The sequence below is a fragment of the Setaria italica genome, chromosome V (assembly GCF_000263155.2).
Source record: "Setaria italica strain Yugu1 chromosome V, Setaria_italica_v2.0, whole genome shotgun sequence".
Classification (NCBI taxonomy): Eukaryota; Viridiplantae; Streptophyta; class Magnoliopsida; order Poales; family Poaceae; genus Setaria; species Setaria italica.
In genome coordinates, this window is record NC_028454.1 from 46,137,313 (window position 1) to 46,160,075 (window position 22,763).

The 22,763-nt window shown below is 46.2% G+C and overlaps 2 protein-coding genes across 4 annotated transcripts; both read left to right on the top strand.

Moving 5' to 3' along the window:
* The first annotated feature begins 300 nt into the window (after window positions 1–300).
* Window positions 301–8,855, top strand: LOC101765716 (crossover junction endonuclease MUS81). 2 transcript variants are annotated; one of them, XM_022826577.1, is made up of 15 exons: window positions 301–679; window positions 1,419–1,495; window positions 1,609–1,687; window positions 1,981–2,067; window positions 2,156–2,269; window positions 3,389–3,521; window positions 5,043–5,154; window positions 5,374–5,480; window positions 5,573–5,712; window positions 6,132–6,186; window positions 6,780–6,938; window positions 7,595–7,674; window positions 7,847–8,081; window positions 8,188–8,274; window positions 8,442–8,855. In XM_022826577.1, the coding sequence occupies exons 1-15, from the start codon at window positions 444–446 to the stop codon at window positions 8,559–8,561; spliced, it is 1,821 nt and encodes a 606-aa protein (XP_022682312.1). In that variant the 5' UTR covers window positions 301–443; the 3' UTR covers window positions 8,562–8,855. The 2 variants fall into 2 exon arrangements, with proteins under 2 accessions (XP_022682312.1, XP_014660723.1); XM_014805237.2 differs by having other exon boundaries at window positions 5,374–5,474; window positions 8,442–8,854.
* Window positions 8,856–17,462: 8,607 nt separating this feature from the next.
* On the top strand, window positions 17,463–20,316 carry LOC101755443 (scarecrow-like protein 3). 2 transcript variants are annotated; one of them, XM_004971163.4, is made up of 2 exons: window positions 17,463–17,845; window positions 18,383–20,316. In XM_004971163.4, exon 2 carries the CDS (start codon window positions 18,611–18,613, stop codon window positions 19,955–19,957), a length of 1,347 nt encoding a protein of 448 aa, XP_004971220.1. In that variant the 5' UTR covers window positions 17,463–17,845; window positions 18,383–18,610; the 3' UTR covers window positions 19,958–20,316. The 2 variants fall into 2 exon arrangements, with proteins under 2 accessions (XP_004971220.1, XP_022682001.1); XM_022826266.1 differs by lacking the exon at window positions 17,463–17,845 and adding an exon at window positions 17,891–18,297.
* The last annotated feature ends 2,447 nt before the right edge of the window (window positions 20,317–22,763 follow it).

The following is a 22,763-nucleotide window of genomic DNA, read 5'->3' on the forward strand; positions in this document are numbered from 1 at the left end:
CTCTGAACCTCTTTCTCTCAGCGACTCAGCTAGCTCCTGGGATGTCTCTTTTTATTCTGAGCGTGGAAGAACCGAAGAAGTAAAAAAAAAAAACGAACGCATGGAGCCCAACTCGCCTTGTTTAACAATATTGGGCTTGAAGCACACCGTGAGCGCAACTAGGCCTGCTCGGCTGGAACAGGGCAGGCCAGACCAGCCCAGCGTTGCGACGATCCGAGCACTCGAGGGCAATTCCGGCAAAATGTTACCCGGGGGGACGGGAACTCATAACTTCGAATTTCAAAGCACCCGACAGCAAAACTCAAAAATCCCTCAAACCCCACCCCCAATGGCGGGCTCTTCCTCCTCCCCACTTCGAAACCCCAAACCCTAGCCTCACCCTCCAAAATCCCCGCAACCCGGCGACCCCCTCCCCCTCCACCGCAAGCCCCAATCCCTCGCTGATGCGGCCGCCGGCGCCGAAGCAGCCGAAGCCGGCGCTGCCGATGCCGAAGCAACTCAAGGTGGAGCACCCGGAGAACGAGGCATTGTCCCGCTACTTTCTGGAGAAGTGGCGGAGGTTGATGCAGGAACCGGACGGACTCTCGGAGAACAACTACCTCGCGATCGCCAGGGCCAATCGAAGCCTATGCGCCGCCAAGGACCCCATTCGAACCCTCAGGGACTTCTCGAAGATCAAGTAAGTCCTTTCTCTGCTTGTGTCCCCCTCTCCCTGCCCTCCAATTGATGGGGTGAAATGCTGCATTAAGGCAAGGATTTGACTGATTTTGTTTCGTGCTGAGCGGATGCCTTGTGTTGGTGAGGATGTTTCATTTCGAACTGACATTGGATAGAGAACTCTGTTGTATTGTATGTTGTTGTTTCTGGTGCCTAATAGTGGATGCTGCGAGACTTGTGATTTACTTTGTAATTTTGCCATGCTGGTGCATACATTTAGCTAACCAAATCAGGGTCTCATCCCTGGTCCTAACAGTTGAATTCTGTAAGTCGCATGAATCGGTTTGTAATTTTGGTAGGCAGGGGTGCTCATTTTGCTAATCGGAACTAGGGGCTCATCCCAGTTCTGCTTGTTTCCAACATCTCAGGACCCCACTGGTTATCTTCACATCTTGGGCTGTAATGTACAAATTGCGTTTGGAATGTTCAATGACACTGTAATCTTTGTTAGGCCACAATGTGTATCGTACAATGTGATTTGATTCCCCCTGTAAACATAGTCGATTTGTAGGTCACCATTTTCTGAAGGTTGAAGTTTTTGCAAGTTAATGTTATATATAATGATATAGGTCTGAAATGCTTGATCTCTCACTTATGCTACATTAGGAGTATAATTTGAACTTTTGCTGTATCATATGGCATTTTTCGATATAGCATTGCATCTTAATGTATTAATCTATGTTGTGTTCTACATTATTCAGGGGTGTGGGGCAATGGATCATAAGGCTTATGGAAGGGTTCTTTGCAAACTCCAGTCAGGACTTATCTTCCGTAAAAGGTAAAGTTGCAGGAAAGGGTGTAATTGTTTATATGGTTGATTTTAAATCCTCCTCTTAGGCTACCCATTCATATTCTTCTGTGAAGTTTCAAAAGTGTAGTTTATTCTTGCAGGAAAGAAAACAAGAGGACCAAAATGTTATTTGCCAAGGAAGAACACTGCTGCTTACGCAATACTGATCACACTCCATAGGTACGATTACTCTGGGATATATTTCAATATTTGACCTCCTTTTTTCCCATGAAAGAAAAGTATATTTTTCATAGACCAAATAGTCATAGTTTTCAAGGAAGGTTAAATACTTTGTGAACATAGGGGCAACTGCCCACCCACTCTCTCAAGTGATGTGGCTCAATCTCAGCCCTCCGGTGCCGATCCGATGGCTGAGAGTGTGCCACGTCATAGGGTGGGTAGCTGGCCCTATGCTCATAAAGTCCACTTTCAGGAAAATATCAAGAGAATATAACAATTGATTTTCCGTACAGGGAAAAGATGGGAGGGAAAGAATTTATGATGAAACAAGAGCTCATCGATGCTGCCGAAGCCAGTGGTCTGTCGCAAGACGCGATTGGGTACTGTTTTGCAGTAAATTCATGCTGTTATAGATAGCACCTACTATTTTTGGTGCATTATTAAGTAACTGCATCCTATTTTGAGCAGTCCAAATAAAAGTAAAGCAAAACAGAGTTTTGGGAAGGACTGGTACACTGGCTGGAGCTGCATGAAGACATTGCTCTCTAAAGGACTTGTCATCAAGAGGCGTAGCCCAGCAGAGTAAGACAATAGTCTCAAAATTCCATGCCTGTGTTAACATATGACCCTTTTTTTTCTTTGATGAAGACTTGTTGGATTTTGCGAATGTTGTTACAAACGGTTAATCGTTGCCAATGGTGGAGCAATGTTGTGTGCTCTATGCACCTATTCCACATTTTTTTTTCTTTGGCAAAACAAGTACTTGCCTATACAGAAGATCACACATCGACCCTCATATTTAAGAGACGCTGTAGTAGAAAAACAGGCCCCAGAACTTGTGACTTGTGAGTATGTAACATAGGTGTACGGTCTCTGCAATTAGGTGCTGCATTATATTGCACTATGGCATCAACGCCAACTATAAATAGTAACATTTTCTTTAATAAGAGGTTTCTAAAAGGATAATTTGATGATTGGATGGGCTAAAGGATTGATGGATATTGGTGCTATCAAGCTTTTTCATCCGAAGAATGTTCACACTGTTAAAGCAATGTTTAAGAAGCCACCAGATTGCTCCCAATGGGCAAGGGCTAGAAATTATCACATCAATGCACTTGCGTTTTTTTTTTCTTATTTGTTGTGAGGAAACTTGATATGTTAACACAGTAAAGTGATGTTGTATGCTAGCAGATATATTGGCTGTTTGCTGTTTGATTTTATCATGTACATTAGCTAGGCTGCCTAATATTCTCTAATCTCCTGAAAATGTTACGGGAAGATGTCTGTTAAGGTTAATTACTCCATTATAGCATCGACTCTATCGAGATAGAGATAGCAGAGGTCGATTAACCTATTTGATAGCCCTTTGCCACCTGTAGAGCCCACAATATGGTTGTGCAACATGTGTCTAACAGTCTTGTGCACGCCCAGCATCATTTTGTGATGATTTTGAGACCTACCAATTAAGTCACAAAATGGATCCCATTCTCACCTATCTTGGTCTTTTAGTTATCTCCCTCTGGTGCACTGATCGTTTCCTTCTGTGTTTCATCCTGGGCAACAACAGGAAAATTGTCTCTTGTAGTTTATTCAATCTGTATGTCATGTATCTTCTGTTCTAGTTTTATTTTTTACCATCAAGCATCAACATTCTTCTGAGATGTTAAGCATAGCTTGGTGTTGGCTTGGTGAATTTTGTAGGTACTTGTTAACTAAAGAAGGGGAAAGCACTGCTCGTGATTGCCTTTCACGGTCTGGATTAGATGATTCTGCAGGACCTTTACTGATAAACAGTTCTCACAGTGCATCTGCTGCAAGTCAAATTCAAACTACTGTAAGGCCTACCCTTTTCTAACACTGTTTTTTTTTCCATGCTAACAATTTTAAGATAGCCATACGAACCATTTCGCAGAATCTTCTCGATGTTTAGGTATGATGAAAGACACAATGGTGTGGTTTGATAGTCTTATTGAGTTGTTATCTTTATGAGGTTTCCTAATTTTATATTTTATACTATTCAGTCTTGGCTCCTGGCCTGACACAAATAAAAGTGATTTTCAGTTTTCAAACTTCAATAGCAGAGCCAGGCTTTATGTTATGCATTATTTCAAAGCGCATAGCCTTTTATGTAGTCAATTTACTCTGCATACTTACATGGTCCACCAGAATATTTGTAGGTTCAACAATAACATGACAAGTAAAATTAACTTCAATTGTTTAAATTCTTTTGGCCAAAGAGCTATTCCTATATTCAATCAAAAGCAAGTTACAAAAACACGGGCTATGAAACTTTAGCGGAGGCCCTGCAAAAACACTATGGGTGCTATAGTAGCACTATACCATTTAGCTGGTTGCCAAAAAAAAAAAAACAGGCAGAATATGGCCATAACATCTGTATGTGACCATTTTCACAGCACCACTTGTTCAACCAGATAAGAGTACATGCCTACAAGACCATAACAGTTGACAATTTCACAGTGCACAGTTCAAATGATCAAATCCACAGTTTCACAGTCCACACACATATCACATATATGACATAAACACAGTTTCAATGTCTCACATAGACACAGTCACGCACATGCATAACAAAGTAACAGGGATACAGGAAAATATAATGCAGCAGCATATTGCATAAGCACTTAGGGAGGGACTGAGAGGGCCGTCCTGCTGAGATGCTGAGTTGAAGTAGCTGCTGGGGTCAGGCTCAAACCACGGCGAAGCACCTGCCAGACACTGCTCTCTCTCAGGCGAAGTAGCTGCCGCCGACGACGAATTTTTGGTCGGGGATGAGGGGAATGTCTAGGGCTAGGGTGTCAGGATAGAGCCAGCATTTCTATTCAATGCTTTGGGCTGGAATTGGGCCTAACAGTTGCTGGAAATTGGCTCGCAATTGAATTTTGGCCTGCAGCTGCCCACCCGACCATAGCGTCGCTAATCGCTACAGGTTGCTACGCATTTTAGCGGCGCTAATTCCCGCAATATCGATCTTAGCAGCAATATCAGCATTATATGCCGTATCGTAGTGCCACTGCCTATAAAACGCCATAGCTCTGCTAAATCGGCGCTATAGCCTGCTAGTTGTACCTTGATCAAAAGTTTTCCAATTTATAAGGAGCTTCTGTTAGTTGCAATACATCCCTATGATACTATTATTGGAGATTTACTCACACTTGTAATTTAAATATAATATTAAAAATAATGCATAATTTGAGCAGGTATTTCTTCAATTTACTGGCATCCTTTCTTTTTTGGAACTGATACAGTAGGGGAAACCCTACTTTGGCATATTTTCTTCCATTGTGCTAGATGCTGTGATACATTTCTAACTCATGGTTTCTCTTATCATTTGCAGAATTACTGTGCTGAAGGAAGCATTTGCTGTGATTCAGATTCAGATTCAGATTCAGAAGAATCTTATAGAAAAAATTCAGAAGAACCTTGTAGAAAAGACAGTCTTCTTAAAGGTGTTTGTCAATTTTCTGTTAATATTGCATAAGTTCTCATAGAACAATGTTTGCATTTTTGTTCCGCTGCATTACAGTTCATTCTGCTGCTAGTTGTGGGTTCTCAAGAATTACTGAAAGGGGTGATCCACCAAAATTGAAAACCTGCAAGTTCTGTTTTCTTGATATCACTATGCTTGCTTTAGATAGTTCTCAGTTGATTCCTACATTTCTTTTCAGGCAATGGACCAACTACTGATTGTGGATGGCCAGATTACTCAGCTTCTATTTCTCCTCTTCCATCCCAACAAATATTCAACCTGCAATCTTCTAGTACAATGGTATTGGTATGCTTGACTTTTGATGCAAAAACTCTCATCATAGTTTTTCCCCCTACTTAATATTTCTTATTGTGATATTGTTTATCTTCTACAAGCAGGGTGCTGAATTCAATATGCTAGACAAGGGTACTGCATTCACAGACGACCCTATACTAGCTATGCCACCTCGTCAATCCAATGAAAAATTTCTTGAAGCTTATGAAGTTGTGTTCATATTGGATAATCGTGAAAAATTCGGGTCTGTATCATCATATCCCACTCGCAAAGAAATTTTGTACCTACTATTGTAGATTTGTAGTTATCTTTGGTATTTAGTTGGGATATCTCAACCAATGCATAATACTAAAAGAAAAGAGGCCATTTGCAGCACATATTTCAAAATCTATTCAAATCATCACGGCAAGGTTGGTATGGCCGGTGTGATTTACCTACTATTTTTCACAACTCTAATATGTGACTTGAATCCCATGGGTTCACAGATTATTAGGTAAAAAACGGTAATTTTTTATTCCCTTTTTCGATAATCTTTATCCATAGGTGGATATGACAATACTATTATGACTGCAATAACTTTTGAACGTCTTGTTATTGGAGTTTTATTCGATGTATTTGCTATGCATGGAATTTGGTTCTCATGTTTGTCACCTTTTTGTGCAGGTCTCGTTCAAAAATTGCTGATATCATTCGATCACAGATCCACGTACCTGTCGAGGTTAGTAGGAATCAGAGTTATGCACAATCTTCATCATCATATCCTACTTTATCTCTGCCATAGACATGAAAATAGGGATATAGTTCTACTAATTAAGGATATCTCTTATATGACATTAAATTGTGTGCCACTACGTTGTCCTTCCCTCACATTTATTTCTCTACTACATAGTTTGTTTCAAAAACATGCCATTGGAATCCTAGTTTCATCAGTTTCAATGATCTCTGACAATTAACAAAAACTCTGAAAAATAAATAGAATTTGATTAAAATGAGAAGGCAAATGGCATAAAATAAAGGAAAAAATTGTAGAAATAACAAGATGACTTGGTTCAGTTTTTGTCTGTCCCAATTGCTCGGATGCTTTCAGCCTACAGTGCTTGTTCCTTGTGTCAATGTGGCAGGTGGCATCAGTGTCTAATATCGCATCCTGGACAATTTTGCAACTCATTGGATTTTAATTTTGTTATGAATGTTGTAATTTTTTTCTTTTCCAACATAAAAAAAGGTTGACGTGTAATGCTTGACTGATCTGTTTGTGTAATGTGCTAGAGAAAGTGTCGTTGATTTCTCAGTTTCAACCTTGTCATCCAGGTTAGAAAGTTACCTGTGGGAGATGGTATTTGGATTGCTCGTCATAGAAAGGATCGCACGGAGTATGTTCTTGATTTCATTGTTGAAAGGAAAGAGATTTCGGATTTTGATGGCTCAATTGAAGACAACAGATACAGAGATCAGAAATTAAGGCTGAAGGTACCTTCCGAACTTTCATCTGCTTCAGTTGTTACAAAGCCTTGAACCTTCACTCCCATCTTCCTTATTTGTACCTTCAGCTTGGACTGTTAAGTTTTTCCTTTTTGTTGGTGGCTCATGTTGGGTTTCATCTCTAGCCTACCCAAGTTGCTTGGGATTAAAAGGTGTTGTTCTGTTCATCAATGAATTATTGAATTACATATGCTGCAATTATATTGTATGTTTGAATCATGTATGTGTTTACTGTCATGATTTTGGAGGCAAATGTGGCAGTCATTCAGCAACTATATGCATTTGTGAACCTAAAGAAGTGTTGAATTAAACGAGGAGTGCTCCATTTCAAGGCGTTTGCATCTTTGCACCTGTCGAATGCCATTGGCGAGTCCCATGTGGCCCTATTCTAACCTTTAAGGAGGTTACTTTTTATTCTTAGTTCTCTTGCATTTAAAAGCATAAAGTATATTCATCCTAGGCAATAATATGATATAGTTTATGGTGATTTCAGCATGAGTCTGTATACTGTGATTCTTTTCACAGACAAATTGTGTTTTTCATTCATGTTAATGGACCTGGAGTGCTTACCAAGTTCCTTTAACATATCTTGTTTATTTTAGCCACGACATGATGCGATACTTTCATATGTTGCATCTTTGTAGAGATGCGGGTTAAGGAAGATGATATATCTTGTCGAAGGTGATCCAAACAGTCCAAATGCAACAAAGAGGATTAAAACAGCGTATGTATACTGCTCAAGTCACAATGTTGTGCTGAACACTAGCACATCTATCCCTTTGTTGAAATTTTACTGTTATTTTTTCTCACTAATATGTGATGTCTATACTTGTTAACTACCAAAGTGCTGTGCCAGATTTATATCTTTTTAATTGATCACTACTATTTATTTTCAGCTGTTTCACTACTGAGATTCTTGACGGATTTGATGTTCAGAGAACCAGTGGGTATGCTGATACTCAGAGGAGATATGGCCATCTTACACGTTCGATAATGGAATACTATGATGCAAACTTCTCAATTCATGCTAAAACTTCTCCTGTTTGCCCAACCTATGATGAATTTGAGAGGAAGTGCTGTGATCTTAAGAAGACAACAGTGAGCCAAATATTTGCCCTTCAACTTATGCAGGTAACTGAGCAGTATTTGCCCCCTTCATGAACTTTATTCGGCTGGTTCATTTAATGCCATAGTTGAATGCAAAAAACTATCATAATCGAATATGCATGCAATGCAGGTGCCACAAGTAACAGAAGAAGCTGCACTAGCTGTTATAGAGCACTATCCAACTCCCTTCTTACTGGCACAGGCATACTACATACTTGTACGCCCTCTCCCTTCTTTCTTTGCTTTTGTTTTCATTCACAGTCAGAACAGTTACTCGGAACAAATCTCTGTACTATAGTCCATATTCTTTGTGTTCCAGTACTGTGTATCGCAAAAATACTAACACATTTCTATTAACTCAAAATTACATTTACAATGTTGTAGGACGGTGATACCCCTACCCAAGAGGCGATGTTGAAAAACAAGAGCGAGGTGGTGGATGCAGGAGCAAGCCGAAGCATCTTCGAGCTTTTCTGTGGCGGTGGACGAAATATTCAGAAATAGTTTCAGACTGGCGTAACTGGCTTTTGTATCACCGTCTTGGTGATTGGTTTTCCATCTTTTGTGTATAGCTCACTAGCTCCCTTAGCTATTTACCTGCTGCATGGCTTTCATGTTCTGAAGCAAATGGTGCCATCGAACACTGAGTTTCAGAGTATGTAATGTAGTCAGTCGCTACTAAGAAAAGTCTTAGCTTAGTTTCGCGTCCTGTTTAGAGTACTTGGCTGTGGTCTCTAGATTGTAAGATATGGGATTATCACGGGATGAGGTGATTTAGTATCTCATAAATATCTCTTACTCAGTTGCTTGGATCATGCGATGTCTGGTGTTGCCTCGGCTTTGTTTGAATGGAAGTCGACAGGGAGCATAAAGATTGCAGCTACGGACCACGCATAGCTGCCTACAGAGTAACAGGTTCATCCATGTGCCGGGAACAATTCATGGTGGGCGCCGTGTCTGGTCGGTGTTTGATGCTTGTTTGGTCAGCTTTGGCTGAGGCTCTCCTGCTATGATCAGGTAACAGTGTGATTTGGGTAACTTTTGATTCATTCATGCGTGGATCTCACGGCGCGGTGCCTGCCGTTGGTCTTTGTTCTCAGGGAACTTGTTCCGGAAAGGATGGTTGCTGTGCTGGGAGATCTCGCGCAATCGCTAGGACCCGGCTGGCAAGTGGCAACGGATGCCAACATCATCGCCTGATGCGGCCTGCACCAGAATCAGGTTCCGTTCTCTCATCCCTCTCGCGGGGCGGGCGGGCGTCAGAATTTCTTAATCCGAGGGAGACTTTCATATACCCAATAAGTACTTGATAGATCATTAGCAATACAAAATGACAATCTAATGGTAGTTGGTATAACCAGGAACGGACTCTAGGAGCCAGAGACAAGAGTACTGGAGTAGAAATGGCAGGAGCAGAAGTGGACAAGCGGGTGTCGCTAGAAAAGAGGGGGAGAAAATGGCACGCCATACCGCTTGGGCGAGTGGCGCCAAGCGGACGCGGGCGTCCCGTAGCGCCACGGATAGACGCAGCTGATGCACGCCCCCGTCGCCCCGCCATCCACCCGGTTCCTCCCAACCGAAGCCAGACAAAGCTTGGCTTGGCAGTTGGCGCAGGGAGCGGGACGCGTCCAAACAAACCGAGCCCCCACGCCACGGCGCGCCCACTCCCCCACCGTCACCTCCGCTTCCGCTTGTCGCCGCGCTGCGCCCGGAACCAAACCACGCACGGCACGGCGTTGGCAGCATCAAAGTCCAAGCCAGACGATAACCGTCGGCATCTGGCTCGGGCCTTTGCTTGCTTGCGCTTGTTCCTATCCGTTTGTTTAATTCCCGGCATCCATCCGTTTGCGTCCACAAGGAACAAGCGAGCGGTCGCGTCCGGAGACCAGGCAGCCCGCAGCCAACCAAACCAACCCAGGTCAGGTGGCGGTGGGCGGTGGCGACGGCTTGGCCTGTTTCTATGCGTCCAAAGAATCGGTTTGCGGACACGCGGGTGCCGACGCCCCCCCGGGTGGCCAAAAGCGCGCGCCGCGACAACGCCACAGCCCACGGCTGCTGGCGTGCACGCCTGCTGGCTGCTACCGCTCTACTTGCTCGCTATTGCTAATGCTACCCCCATCCATCCATCCATCCATCCATCCATCCATATCTACGGATGCGGCCGCTCTCTCTATCCGTCTTGTTCGCTTCGCCTGACCTGACCTCACTCCCTTGCCATGCCTCCTCTTGTTGCTAGCACTAGCAGTAGGTGACGTGTATTTCTTCCTCGCGAAGCGTTCTTGCTGGCTTGTTTGTTCTTCACCGGGAGAGAATAATGGCGAGAGATGGGAGCGTGCAAGTGGTGCCGAGCGGCCGCCGACGGGTGCAAACTTATTAGGCTTGGATCTTCTGGTTCGTTGGTTGCAACTGGCCCCGCTAATGAGGCTGGTTGGAATGGGTTTTACAAGGGTGAGTCGTGATTGGATGGCCCAAATGAGTGTAGTATCTGATGGGTTGGGTGTATTGGGTTTACAAAAAAGATGAGTTAGGCTGTTAGGGTGGGTTGAGATGTGTTTTTTTGGTTCGTATGGTTTAACCCACGAGTTTAGTTCTAGTCTATGTGAGATCCACATATTAAATGGGAGGTTTAAGTTTAGGATCCAACTCTTAATGCAGGATCTACATGTAAGTCCAGCCACACTACCTTGCTTAAGTGGCAGAGTGAGATGAGTAAATGAGTTAATTTGATGTGGATAGGGATGGTTTGTGCGCTGACAAACAAATAAACTAAGGGTCGGGTATTTTTCACTTGCCTAGTTTGAACCTATCAGCAGTCATCCTGCAGCTATTATTTCTAGTATATAATATAGCTATTATTTCTAGTATATAATATAATAGGATGGTTAGTTGCTTCATTAATACTAAAATGTAAAGGATTGTAATTATTTTCTGAATCTTCAAACTGAACGGACTTATATTTTTTTTATGCAACACAACTCTTACATGTGGCCCTTGTATTGACTAAATTTATGATTTATACATTTTTCTTCCCAAATTTGTATTTGAAAACGTGCAAAAAAACCAACAGAGGGAAGATTTTGCGAGGAGAGAAATATCTCGGAACAAATGGCAATTTATTAATGAAGAGATATCCTTAATGATTGGGTTGTTTGCCAAATCCAAAAATTAAATAGCGGATCCTAAAATTTGCGGAAGAGATACATACCTTCTCTCCTTCCTTATCTCAACAACTCCCCTATATCTCTCACATGTCAACGATCAGTCTGGTGGAAGCAACCCACAAGGCAGCAGCGATTGCGGCGGCGGCGAGGCAGCGGAAGGTCAAGCAGGAGCTGGCGGCTGAAAATATCCATGCTGGCGCGCCTGGCGTAACAGTTGGTCCGCAAATTGGTTCGCATCTTCTGCGACGACCGTGATGCCACGAACTCCTCCTCCGACGAGGCCGGCGCCAGTGCCGGCGATGGTGCCACGCCGCAGGGAGTGCGTAAGTTTGTGAGAGAGATCCGTGTGGAGGAGCGTCTTGCAAGGTCATAACGTCATGCAGCTTTCTTATTTCTAGTATATAGTAGAATTGTTAGTTGCTTCATTAATACTAACATGTACAACGGTCAATCATATTGATGAGCTTATTACACGCTGATGAGTCGGTATTGCAGTCCCCTGTCCAATTGGTTTTAAATGACCATTTTCAATATAAATGTATGTAGTAAAAGTATATATGTCATATGGTTAATATTTTCTTTTGGATGAACAATTAGTAGAAAACTACAAATTGTTAAGAATTGCAATTTGTGTGCATTGAAATAGTATTTAAGGTAATATGTATTGGTGACCATAGTGAATCGTATTTCTTTTATGGAGAGAAATGGAGGTAACTATAGTGGTAGGATTAGTGTAAAGGAAAACATTAGTAATATATTGACATGCATTTCCATTTCTATGTTAATCATGAACAATACGCTGTTTATTGGTGGTAAAATGATAAATCCCTGGACTACTAGAGGGTGCCCTTCAATGTAGTGTCAAATGTCAAGAGTAAAGTCATGTAAAAAAGTAATGTGTTGCTGTACTCTATCATGAGTTGCCAATATCTTTATTGTAGTGATAAATCGACGAATAGCTGAATAAGTAATGGTCTTGCTCATCACAAACTCGTGGCACCTTTTCTAGAACCTACCCACAAGAGATCAGAGACTCATATTTTTTTTTCTTTGTCTTATTAAACATTTTGAAGAAAAAACTATTTGAGAAAAAAAAAAACCATTGCGGCATCGATCAACAGTTCAGGTGGTAGCTTGATACCTTGTCTTTCATGGAAGAAAAATCCAAGATCTTGGGTTCCAACGACGCGATGCTTTGGACCCGTCCGCCAGCTTGCAATAAGGACAAGTTTGGCTTCAAAAATTCAAGTCGTCATTCATTACTCCGGTATGGTCAAAATCAGACACCTCAGTCGCGCACGAAATGACAGGAAAAAAAATCGGCGCGCATTAAGAGAAGACCAATGCAAGGGGAAGCTAAAGTTAAGCTGCTCAATATTCAAAGTATGATACAGTGCAGCAGCGCATGTAGGAACTGGATTAGAAAAGAGTTCAATTCCACTAGGAAACAAGATTCCTAGCTAGGGAGGCTTAACAAATGGAGAGAAAAAAAAGGCAACCGTGTCTGTGTACTCTCCCTAGCTAACATGTGGCGGTTGTGCGTGGTGTTGTGTTAGCCAAGAATTTAGACCGATTATATATGCACGCAAGGGCAAGGCAGCCACGAAGGTACCTATGCGTAGCAGGCCAGCAGTGCAGGGTTTCTCTTTGTACCGAAACAAACTTTTGAATAATGAAATGGCTTGTACCAAAACATTCTAACGATTTCCAGCAACTTTTGGAGGCTCAGTTTGCTGGTGAGTCTGAAGAAGGTAGAATGATGACAACGCGTTTTTTATACTACCCGTTAAAGTCTAGCACATGTCACATCAGATGTTTGATATTAATTAGGAATATTAAACATAGGCAGATTATAAAATTAATTGCACAGATGGAGTCTAATTCGCGAGACAAATCTATTAAATCTAATTAGTTCAGGATTTGATACTGTTGTGCTACAGTAACCATTTACTAATGATGGATTAATTAGGCTTAATAGATTCGTCTCGCGAATTAACCCAGGATTCTGCAATTAGTTTTATAATTAACTTATGTTTAGTTTTTCTAAATAGCATCCGAATATCCAATATGACACTGCTAAAGTTTAGCATCTAGTATCAAACACCCCTAGTCTTTCATGCAACACTACTCTTTCATGCAACACTACTATCAAACACCCCTAGTCTCGATCCTCGATCTACTTGCTACCCGTTGCCGTTGGTGCAAGCTAGTGCAAACGTGATGTGGGAGAAAATCTGGCCCGTCCTTTCACCAGCGCCTCCACCTGGCCTGGCTATTCTGCCCACAGCTTTGCTCCGGCACCGGCCACCAGTCCGTGGTCGTGTGTCTTCACCGATAAGTTAAAAATCTCCGTGCCCACGTGTTGCGAACGAAGTGGTACACGCGCAAGTCGCAACCTTTGGCACCCACTCCCAACCGATCCTCCGTACATCCGTCGGTGCGCAGGTGCAGCAACTCACACACGCATGCCTCTGCCTATAGCTCTCGCTCTTGTTCCATCAGCCAGCTCATTCAGTCATTTGTGTGTTTTTTAGCTCGTTTGTGTTTGTGTTTTCTTTTATAGCTATGTAGTACTAGTTTTTTTTATATCAGATATGCGTATATCTATATGCATAATAAATAATATCTATAAATGATCTACAATTTACAATTTAAAATGGAGGAAGTATACGAAGACGAAGATACGGATGAGCTACCGTGGATAATTAACAACAGGACAAGCACCGCTTCCACATTGATGCCGATCGACGGACGGCGGACAGCGCAGCAGACTAGAAATTGGATAGGACTAAGCGTACGTCCTTCTCCTAAAGCACTGTATATTCCACGTGAATAAATTCTGTATTGGTTTCTTGACGCTTTCTCATCTGACTTTTTGCCGCGACTTTGATGGTAACCACTACTCCGTAGCAGCTGCGAACGACGCACCAAAAAGTCGCGTTCGCGGCAAGAACGCCGGCGCACGGCCAGCTTCAAAAACTCTCCTATATACATAGCAGCTAGAGCCGCCCGGGTGTTATGCTTCCGTGCAGCCAGACATGGCAGTGTATGGATTACCATTCTTACTAGCTAGTCAAATGAATACGTATTCACAGCTAATAATGCATTGGCACAACCTGTAGCTTTTTTCTGTTTGAATAAATTATCATTAGAGATATTGTTTGTCAAACAAAGATATAAAAGTGGATGACTTATTAGAACCAACACAAAAATTGCTACGGATGGAGTCCTTAGCTTTTGTGAACCGAAACAAAGGGTCGATCTATAATTGAGCCCAGGACCGTTCTTAAGTTGTAACCACATGCATGCATATGAGATTTCAGTAGCAGCTCCTTGATTGACCTACAAGCAACCTTGCATCTAGGGTGGTGCGATTTGCCCACCCACCCATTTAGGCCGTAGCTAGCTTTGAAGAGTCACAGCGCATGCATGGATGCATCGTGCCATGCCCTTCTCTTTTACGAAATGGAACTCGATGGGTGTTAGATTTTGCGGGGGAGAGGCGCACATGGACATGACCCAGCTAGCCTCATAAGGCAACAGTTGTCTAGCTATTTAGCACTCGCTTCGCTTCAAATCGTAGCCCATTAGATTTATCGTAAGTTAAATTCCTCAAACTTTGACCACGTGTCTGTTGTCGTTTGCCTGCCCAGCATTGCGGTTTTTATCTAGGGAGCGCTTTGCTTGCTTTGACGAGTCACAACTCACAAGGCACGGATGGCGTTGTGCCCTTCTTTTAGCTTCGTATCTTATTTACGGCTTCACCCAAGCTGATCTGATGAAAGTAGTGTTAGGTGCGCACATGGACATGATTTAGGCTGAAAGGCTGCATCAATCTAGCTACTTGGTACTCGCTCTGCTCCAAATCGTCGTAAGTCATTCTAACTTTATCTAAGTCAAACTTCTCTAACTTTGATCAGGTATGCCTCGTGCTGTTTGCTATCATCATATGGCCTCCCAAAAGGGCCTGCGCGCATGTATGGGAGAAGAATAGAACACGAGTGGATATTTGGTCACGAAATTTACCTACAGCACTGCGGTTTAGCAGATGCTAAGTGTGGCTCGCACTGGATGGTCGAGACGTATTAGGGCCAACCATTAAATACAGCGGCAGGCAGAGAGAGAGAGAGTCTGCACATCTTGTTTGGCGCACAGGTATGGCAGGGAGAGGCTGGGTGACGAGTGAGTGGTACGGTGGTACCATACAGGTACGGCTCAGTAACGAAGCCGGTACGATAAAGAGCACAGGTGCTAGGATAATTTGTGAGACGAATCTATTAAGTCTAATTAGTTCATGATTTGACAATGTGGTGTTACGGTAACCATTTGCTAATGATGGATTAATTAGGGTTAATAGATTCGTCTCGCAAATTAGCACAGGCAAATTAGCACAGGAGTTCTACGATTAGTTTTATAATTAGCTCATATTTAATGTTCCTAATTAGAATATAAACATTCGACCTGACATTATTAAAGTTTAGCAGCTGATATCCAAACTACTAGTCGTACTGAGTGAGGAATGCAGCAAGCGACCTCGTACAGCACGCCAAGGTAGCGATTTCGTCGAGGAAGAAAGGAAAGCAGTGGATGCGCTGCATGGCAGCGACAGGCAGAGCCCAACCCAAGATGAGGCTGCAGCTGCAGGTGCATTGACGCGACGCAACGGACGCACAGAATCTGAGGCGGCGACGGCGACAATCGTCTCTACCTCTATGGGGATGATGGCCGGGCCGGAGGGGGGGTATCATCGTCTTCGTCTCGACCGAGGTGGTGTGGCCGTCCGGTGCTGGTGCGCGACCGGCGCCTCCACTCCACCACCACTAGCGAGCGGCCGACGGCAGCGCACCCGCGGCTGCCCATCCTAGTCCCACGGTCGTCTCGTCTCGTCTTTTAATAGGCAGCAGGCCCGCACGCCACGCCGACGAGCTACGCGACGGCCCCCCCTCGCTGCATGCTGGAGCTTTGCCGAGCTCAACCGCATCATTGCCCTCCTCCGCCACCCTCCCTCCTCTCGATGGAGGCTCATTTTGGCCGCGGGTGGACGTGGACGTGGATGGCTCATTTTGTTTGGAGTGCCGCATTTGGACGCACCCCGGCAGCCGCATTCAACTCCGCCCGCCCTGCTCGCGTGCACCTCACATCCTCACTCATGCTGTCATACATGCTGTACTGTATACTCCATTCCTCCTCCCCCTCCTGCCAATCCTTGGTGTTCAGCTTTGCCTGCTCCCCTTGTCTATAGCTTCAAACGCATCGCCAAAAGCATTTATTCTAGTCCGTGCACGCTGGCCCATCTTGAACGCTAGTGACTTACTTCTCTCTCTCAGCCAAAAAAAAAGTAGTTTCTTTCTAAATTACATACATGCGCTTTGTCTTTTCTCTTGTTGTTCTGTTCATGAAACCAATGTTATCCGCAGGAAAAGAAAAAAAAAGGAAATGAAGGGTATTGTGAAACAGTGAAAGCTGCAGCCACACGGAGAGAAGGGAAATACGAGTACTAGGGAATAAAGCCAGCGGCAAGCCCGGACGGGGCAGGAAAGATACAAGAACAAGCGGGGGAGGCCCGGAGAAGAAGTGGGCGTTTTGTTTTGTTGCGGCGCCGCCGTCGTGTTGCGGCGTTGGAGGAATAACGAGGGCCGTGGGGTTTCCCAATTTAATATGTCACGCCAAAAGCTACGCCTGCTACTCACTCCGTCCCGCTTCCCGAGAAATCAAATAATTTTAATTTTGATCAAATTTGTAAAAAATTACGAAACATCTACGCCTTTAAATCTAATAGATTTAGTATGAAAATAGATTCTATAATTAATCTAATGGTACTTATTTTATTTTGTACCATAAATGTTAGTATTATTTTTAAAAAATTAGTTAAATTAAAATTGTTTGACTTCTCAAGAAGCGAGAGTTGAATTCTTTTTGGGACGGAGGAAGTATACGCTATGACTACGCATGGGATGGGCCATCACGTTTTTCCTTTTTTTCTTTTACTTTTTCACCTCCAGCCATATCCCGTTCCGGAATAGCAAGATTCATGGTAGGCAAAGGGAAAAAAAATACTTTCTCATACAAAAATTGATATTTTTCATCGATCCTCTAGCAATTGGCAAAGCATTTTTTTGGATGTGTCAGTCATGTGTGAGCAGAGGTAGAGTAGTACAGCTGTACAAGCATAATCGAAGACGCCGGCCATAAGATGAAGCAGAAGAGGTGAGCACGCATCGCCTCAGGAACGAGAATCATGCCCACCTCACCAGGCTGCAAGAGGATCCGGCCAGGGTTTAGGAGAGGGACTCGGAGGAGGCGTTTGCTTGAGAAAAGAACAAAAGCGGTTTTGTTTTGTGGCGTAGCGGGCGAGTGCGTCCACGTAGATTGAGGAGAATAGAAGGGGGTGCTCGCGCGGGTGGTGAACAAAATCGAGGCGAGGTCGTCAGGTCGAGGCCAGACCGGCGTGGGCTCGCGCGGGTGCCGACAAAACCCCTCGCTTTTTGTCGTCGTCCACCTGCCTTCGTCCTCCCCTCCGTCTCCCCTGCTGCTGCTGCCGGCGCCTCGTTCTCGTCCCCTCCTCTTCTCCTCTCCTGCAACTGCAAGGGCGAGCGGCCGCGGCGCGTGCAAGACTCCCGACCCGAGGTGAGCAAGCAAAGCATTCCCCTCTTCTCTTGTGTTCGCTTCTGCTTCTGCTTCTGAGCCAGCCATGGGCTCCCATGGAGCTGATGAGCATGTTGTAAATACAATACGATAAAGCTATCGCTGCCGCTCTGCCTGATCTCACGAGGAGTGCAGAAATAAATGGCGCCCCTGCTACGCCTGCTGCCCACCACCAGTGATTTCCCTTTGTCCTCTTCCCCTTCCCCGGCTTGTATTTTTGTTTCCCGAGCAGTTCCTGCTTGTTGCCACCTGCTTGGCCTTTCCGCTTTGGCGCTTCTTCTTCCCTGCCTCCTGTTCTTTCTCGCTGCGTTGTGCTGCGTGTGTGTGTGGATATATCATATATGCCCGTATACGATACTGTAGAGTTTCATTTCGTTTATTTCAAAAAAAAGAGTTTCATTTCGTTGCTCAATCCATACCAATCCAAAAATCTGGTTTGTTGCGCTTGGATTATTATTGGTGGATTCCCCCCTAATTTCTTGCTCTGTCTCCTTCCTCACACCGTTTCTCTGCATGCAGGGCTGCTTGCAGGCTTTGGCAGGTCGCATTCGCCTACTCCCACTGACTTTACCCTCTTGGCCTTGGCGCTGCCGTTCCTGTCAGGAGACGAGAAACCTCAGCGCCAGCCAGCCAGCCACCCATCAAATGTTCCTCAGCCATACCATTTCGGTCGTATAAATCCACAAGAAACACCAACAAAGCCCGAACCTTTGCTCTGCCTGCTGCTCGATAAAGTTGCCGAGGCTGATGGTCCAGGACGAAGGCTCCTCGTCGTCGGTCACATCGTCCCCGCTCCACAACTTCTCCGCCATGCCGCTCCACCCGGCCGCCGCGGCCGCCCCGACGCCGCCCTGGCTGCTCCGTGAGCTCCGCTCCGACGAGCGCGGCCTCTGCCTCATCCACCTCCTCCTCAACTGCGCCGCGGCGGCCGCCGCGGGCCGCCTCGACGCCGCCAACGCCGCGCTCGAGCACATCGCCTCGCTCGCCGCGCCCGACGGCGACGCCATGCAGCGCGTAGCGGCCGCCTTCGCGGAGGCGCTGGCGCGGCGCGCGCTCCGGGCGTGGCCGGGCCTGTGCCGGGCGCTGCTCCTGCCCCGCGCCGCGCCCGCCGCGGCCGAGCTCGCCGCCGCGCGCAGGCACTTCCTCGACCTCTGCCCGTTCCTCCGCATCGCCGGCGCCGCCGCGAACCAGTGCATCCTCGAGGCGATGGAGTCGGAGAAGATCGTGCACGTCATCGACCTCGGCGGCGCCGACGCCACCCAGTGGCTGGAGCTCCTCCACCTCCTCGCCGCGCGCCCCGAGGGCCCGCCGCACCTCCGCCTCACAGCCGTCCATGAGCACAAGGACGTGCTCGCCCAGACGGCCATGGCGCTCACCAAAGAGGCCGAGCGCCTGGACGTGCCGTTCCAGTTCAACCCCGTGGTCTGCCGGCTGGACGCGCTCGACGTGGAGTCCCTCCGCGTGAAGACCGGCGAGGCGCTGGCCATCACCTCCAGCCTCCAGCTGCACTGCCTCCTCGCCTCCGACGACGACTCCGCCGCCGGAGCCGGCAAGGACAATAATAGTAGCAATAAAACAGAGCGGCGCAGCCCGGAGTCCGGGCTGTCCCCGTCGACGTCGCGCGCGGACGCGTTCCTGGGCGCGCTGTGGGGCCTGTCGCCCAAGCTGATGGTGTTGACGGAGCAGGAGGCGAGCCACAACGCGGCGGCGCTGACGGAGCGGTTCGTGGAGGCGCTCAACTACTACGCGGCGCTGTTCGACTGCCTGGAGGTGGTGGCGGCGCGCGGGTCGGTGGAGCGCGCGCGCGTCGAGCGGTGGCTCCTCGGGGAGGAGATCAAGAACATCGTGGCCTGCGACGGCGTCGAACGGCGGGAGCGGCACGAGAGGCTGGACCGGTGGGCGGCGCGGATGGAGGGCGCCGGGTTCGGCCGCGTGCCGATGAGCTACTACGCGCTGCTGCAGGCGCGGCGGGCGGCGCAGGGGCTCGGCTGCGACGGCTTCAAGGTGCGCGAGGAGAAGGGGTCCTTCTTCCTGTGCTGGCAGGACCGCGCCATCTTCTCCGTCTCCGCATGGCGCGGCCGCCGCTTCGACTGACCCAGACGACGACGACGCACCGACACGGCGCGCCGTCGGCGTCGGCGGTGGCGGTGGCGCCCTGTAGTCCTTCCCGTATTTTGTGGGAAGGAGACGTAGATCCGGTCGTGGTATTCGCGTCAGGTGCTCGTCACGTACTTGTCACGTATTATTTTGGTCCTTGTTGTTTAGTAATTAGTAGGGCGGTGGTGTCGCGTTAGATTTTGTGTTGAGGTCGGACCGAGTCGGTGATGCGTTGTTTTGTTCATAGTGAGTGTGCCCTCTCCGTTTTTGGATGATGAAATGCATAAACTTTCCTAGGAACGCAAACATTTGATGGCATCCACCATGAAGTTGTCGTTGGTTACATTCAGGAACAACGATTGCATTTGGCAAGAAAAAAGCAAAAAGAAAAACACCAAGTGCCACTACATGAACGTGAATTGATACCTTACGAGTTACGTAAAGGTCGTTGATGGAATGATGGGTGATGACGGCGAGCATGGTGTGTAGCTAGTGTGGAGAGGCATCTCGCCTCTGACTTTTATGTGTAAACGGTTTGGGTGGACTGAAGAACTCCATCGTTTCATTGGACCGTGTATTCCCATGTTTGGACGCTCTGAAACCTCTCCATCTGTATTGATTCAACAGCTTTGGACATTTGGAAAAAACAAAACAGCGGCTTGGACTTTGGCCCCAGAATTTCAACGTGTCGGAAGACACCGGCCAAAGGTCGCCTTGTCGGAACTTTCACGGAATCGCCCAGAGAGAACGAATGGCTTACGCAGCATCGCGTCACGCATGACACGATCTTTCTTTCTTGCTGTGATTCTTGGACTGCAGTCACGCTTGAGGGAAACGCTCTCTTTTATCTGCTGTAAAGAGACCATGACTGCGAGGCGCGCACGAAATAAGCTCGCTTTTCACTTGATAATCCTACTAGGCTCTTGCTCTTGTTGTGACAAGGCAAGCGTACGGTTCCAGCTTCTGACCGTACGCTTATCGATCTAAAATAATCTGCCATCTTGTCTTGTCACCAAAGCAGCCGGGCTATCGGCAACACAAGTTTTTCTGGAGACTGATCTCTACCCGGCAGATGGAGGAAAGAGGATGGATTCGTTCGTCGGCAGCCGGAAAGCGCTGCTAGTTATGCCAAAACGTGGCAGGACGCGAGGCTGCCTGCTGGTGCTCGTGCTATACCACTATACCCTCTTTTGACATGCGGCGAGGATTCCCTATCCGAAATGGACTCCTCTTTTCTTTTCTTCTCTTTTCTTTTCTTTTCCTGGAAGTGCAGCTGCCACTGTAGCCTATTGTAGGTGCTGGACTGCTGCGGTTCTGCCACTGTGACACTTTCCATTCATTTGCTATTTCTGCTCCACTTTTTTTTTTTTGGGTAGTGTCGAGATCACAGCCGGCTGCTCTTCTTGTCCAAAACAAAAGCAGAGAGAAAACCAGCCCAAACTAAAAGGACGGCCCAATGCTTCTTGTCCACCGCCGCATCCATCTTTTCTTTTCATGCTTCTTGTCCAACGCCTTGAAATCCCTCCCTCCCTCCCCCACACGAACCGCGTCGCGGCTCGGCCCAACGCTTCTTGTCCACAGCCGCAGCCAATTTTTCTTGTGCTCTTTTCCTTTTTCTTCAAAACCCACCACACAAACCGCGTCGCGACTCGGCCCAAAAATGCTTCTTGACTTCTGTCCACCGCTGCCACAGTCATATTTTTCTCGTTCCCGTTTCCTTTCGAAGGACGCCTTCAAATCCGTCATGGCTATATATCACGTGTGCTGCAGTTGATTTCGAACTTTTTTTTCCGTCCCGAAGTTGGGTCTGTAGATTTTTTTTTGTTTGCAATCCATTAGTGTAACCAAAAATTAATTTGAATATACGATTTAAAATTTATAGAGTTTTTTTGGTTTGTAGACTGTTTTGCATTCGAGTGATGTCATCAATTTTGTCATATTTTGTATGCATGTTGTGAATCTATATTCTATTTGTTGTGCTCGTTAACCGTACCACTCCTCTATTAACTCATGATACTGATTTAACTATCCCGCAGCACCCATTCGGCTGATGGTTTGTTTTTTATCGCCTCTTGCGAATCCCCCGCATCCCCGCACCCACCACACAACCGCATCGTGCTTTTTTGAGTGGAGACCTCTCGCCCCATCAAGCGGGACCACGCGACAGAGCCTCGTTTCCTTTCAAGGAAATCCCACCACATAAAACCGAGTCCCGGCCCATAAAAAAAGGATGGGCCTAGCTAGTCTCCGCGGGAGGGGTTTTCCAACAACCCAAGCAGGTCCCTTTTTTTTTAAAAAAAAAACCAACCACGACGCGAGCTCAAGGCCTTTCGGCCGCCCACTACACAACGGGGCCCACCAAAATCGCGTATGCCATTTTTAGTCAACCCCTAACCTCTCCCATCTTTCTAATCGTTGTATCTCAAACTCTGGCGAGGTTAGGACACAACGGAGCAGGAATGATACTTGAACCGTCTTTTCATTCAACAGTGAACGCAAAATTTACAACGAGGTAGGACTCCCCTTTTATAGTGTCCCGGAGGGCATTTTACATTCCGCAAACACCCTTACTCAACCAATACATTACCAGAATATGCTTTACACAAAGGTCATTTGGAGGTCACGCTTCTCACGCCGCCCGATAGCTCCGTGAATTGCGCTCTCACAAGGCTCTGCGAATTCCGCCTTGAGCGCTTCAACGCCATCACACCACTTGATCTCGCATCCAAAGCCGTCGCCTCGTACTTGAGATCAACTCAACTTTGGGAGTCCAGATTGCCTTGGCCTCATGACCGAGATACGC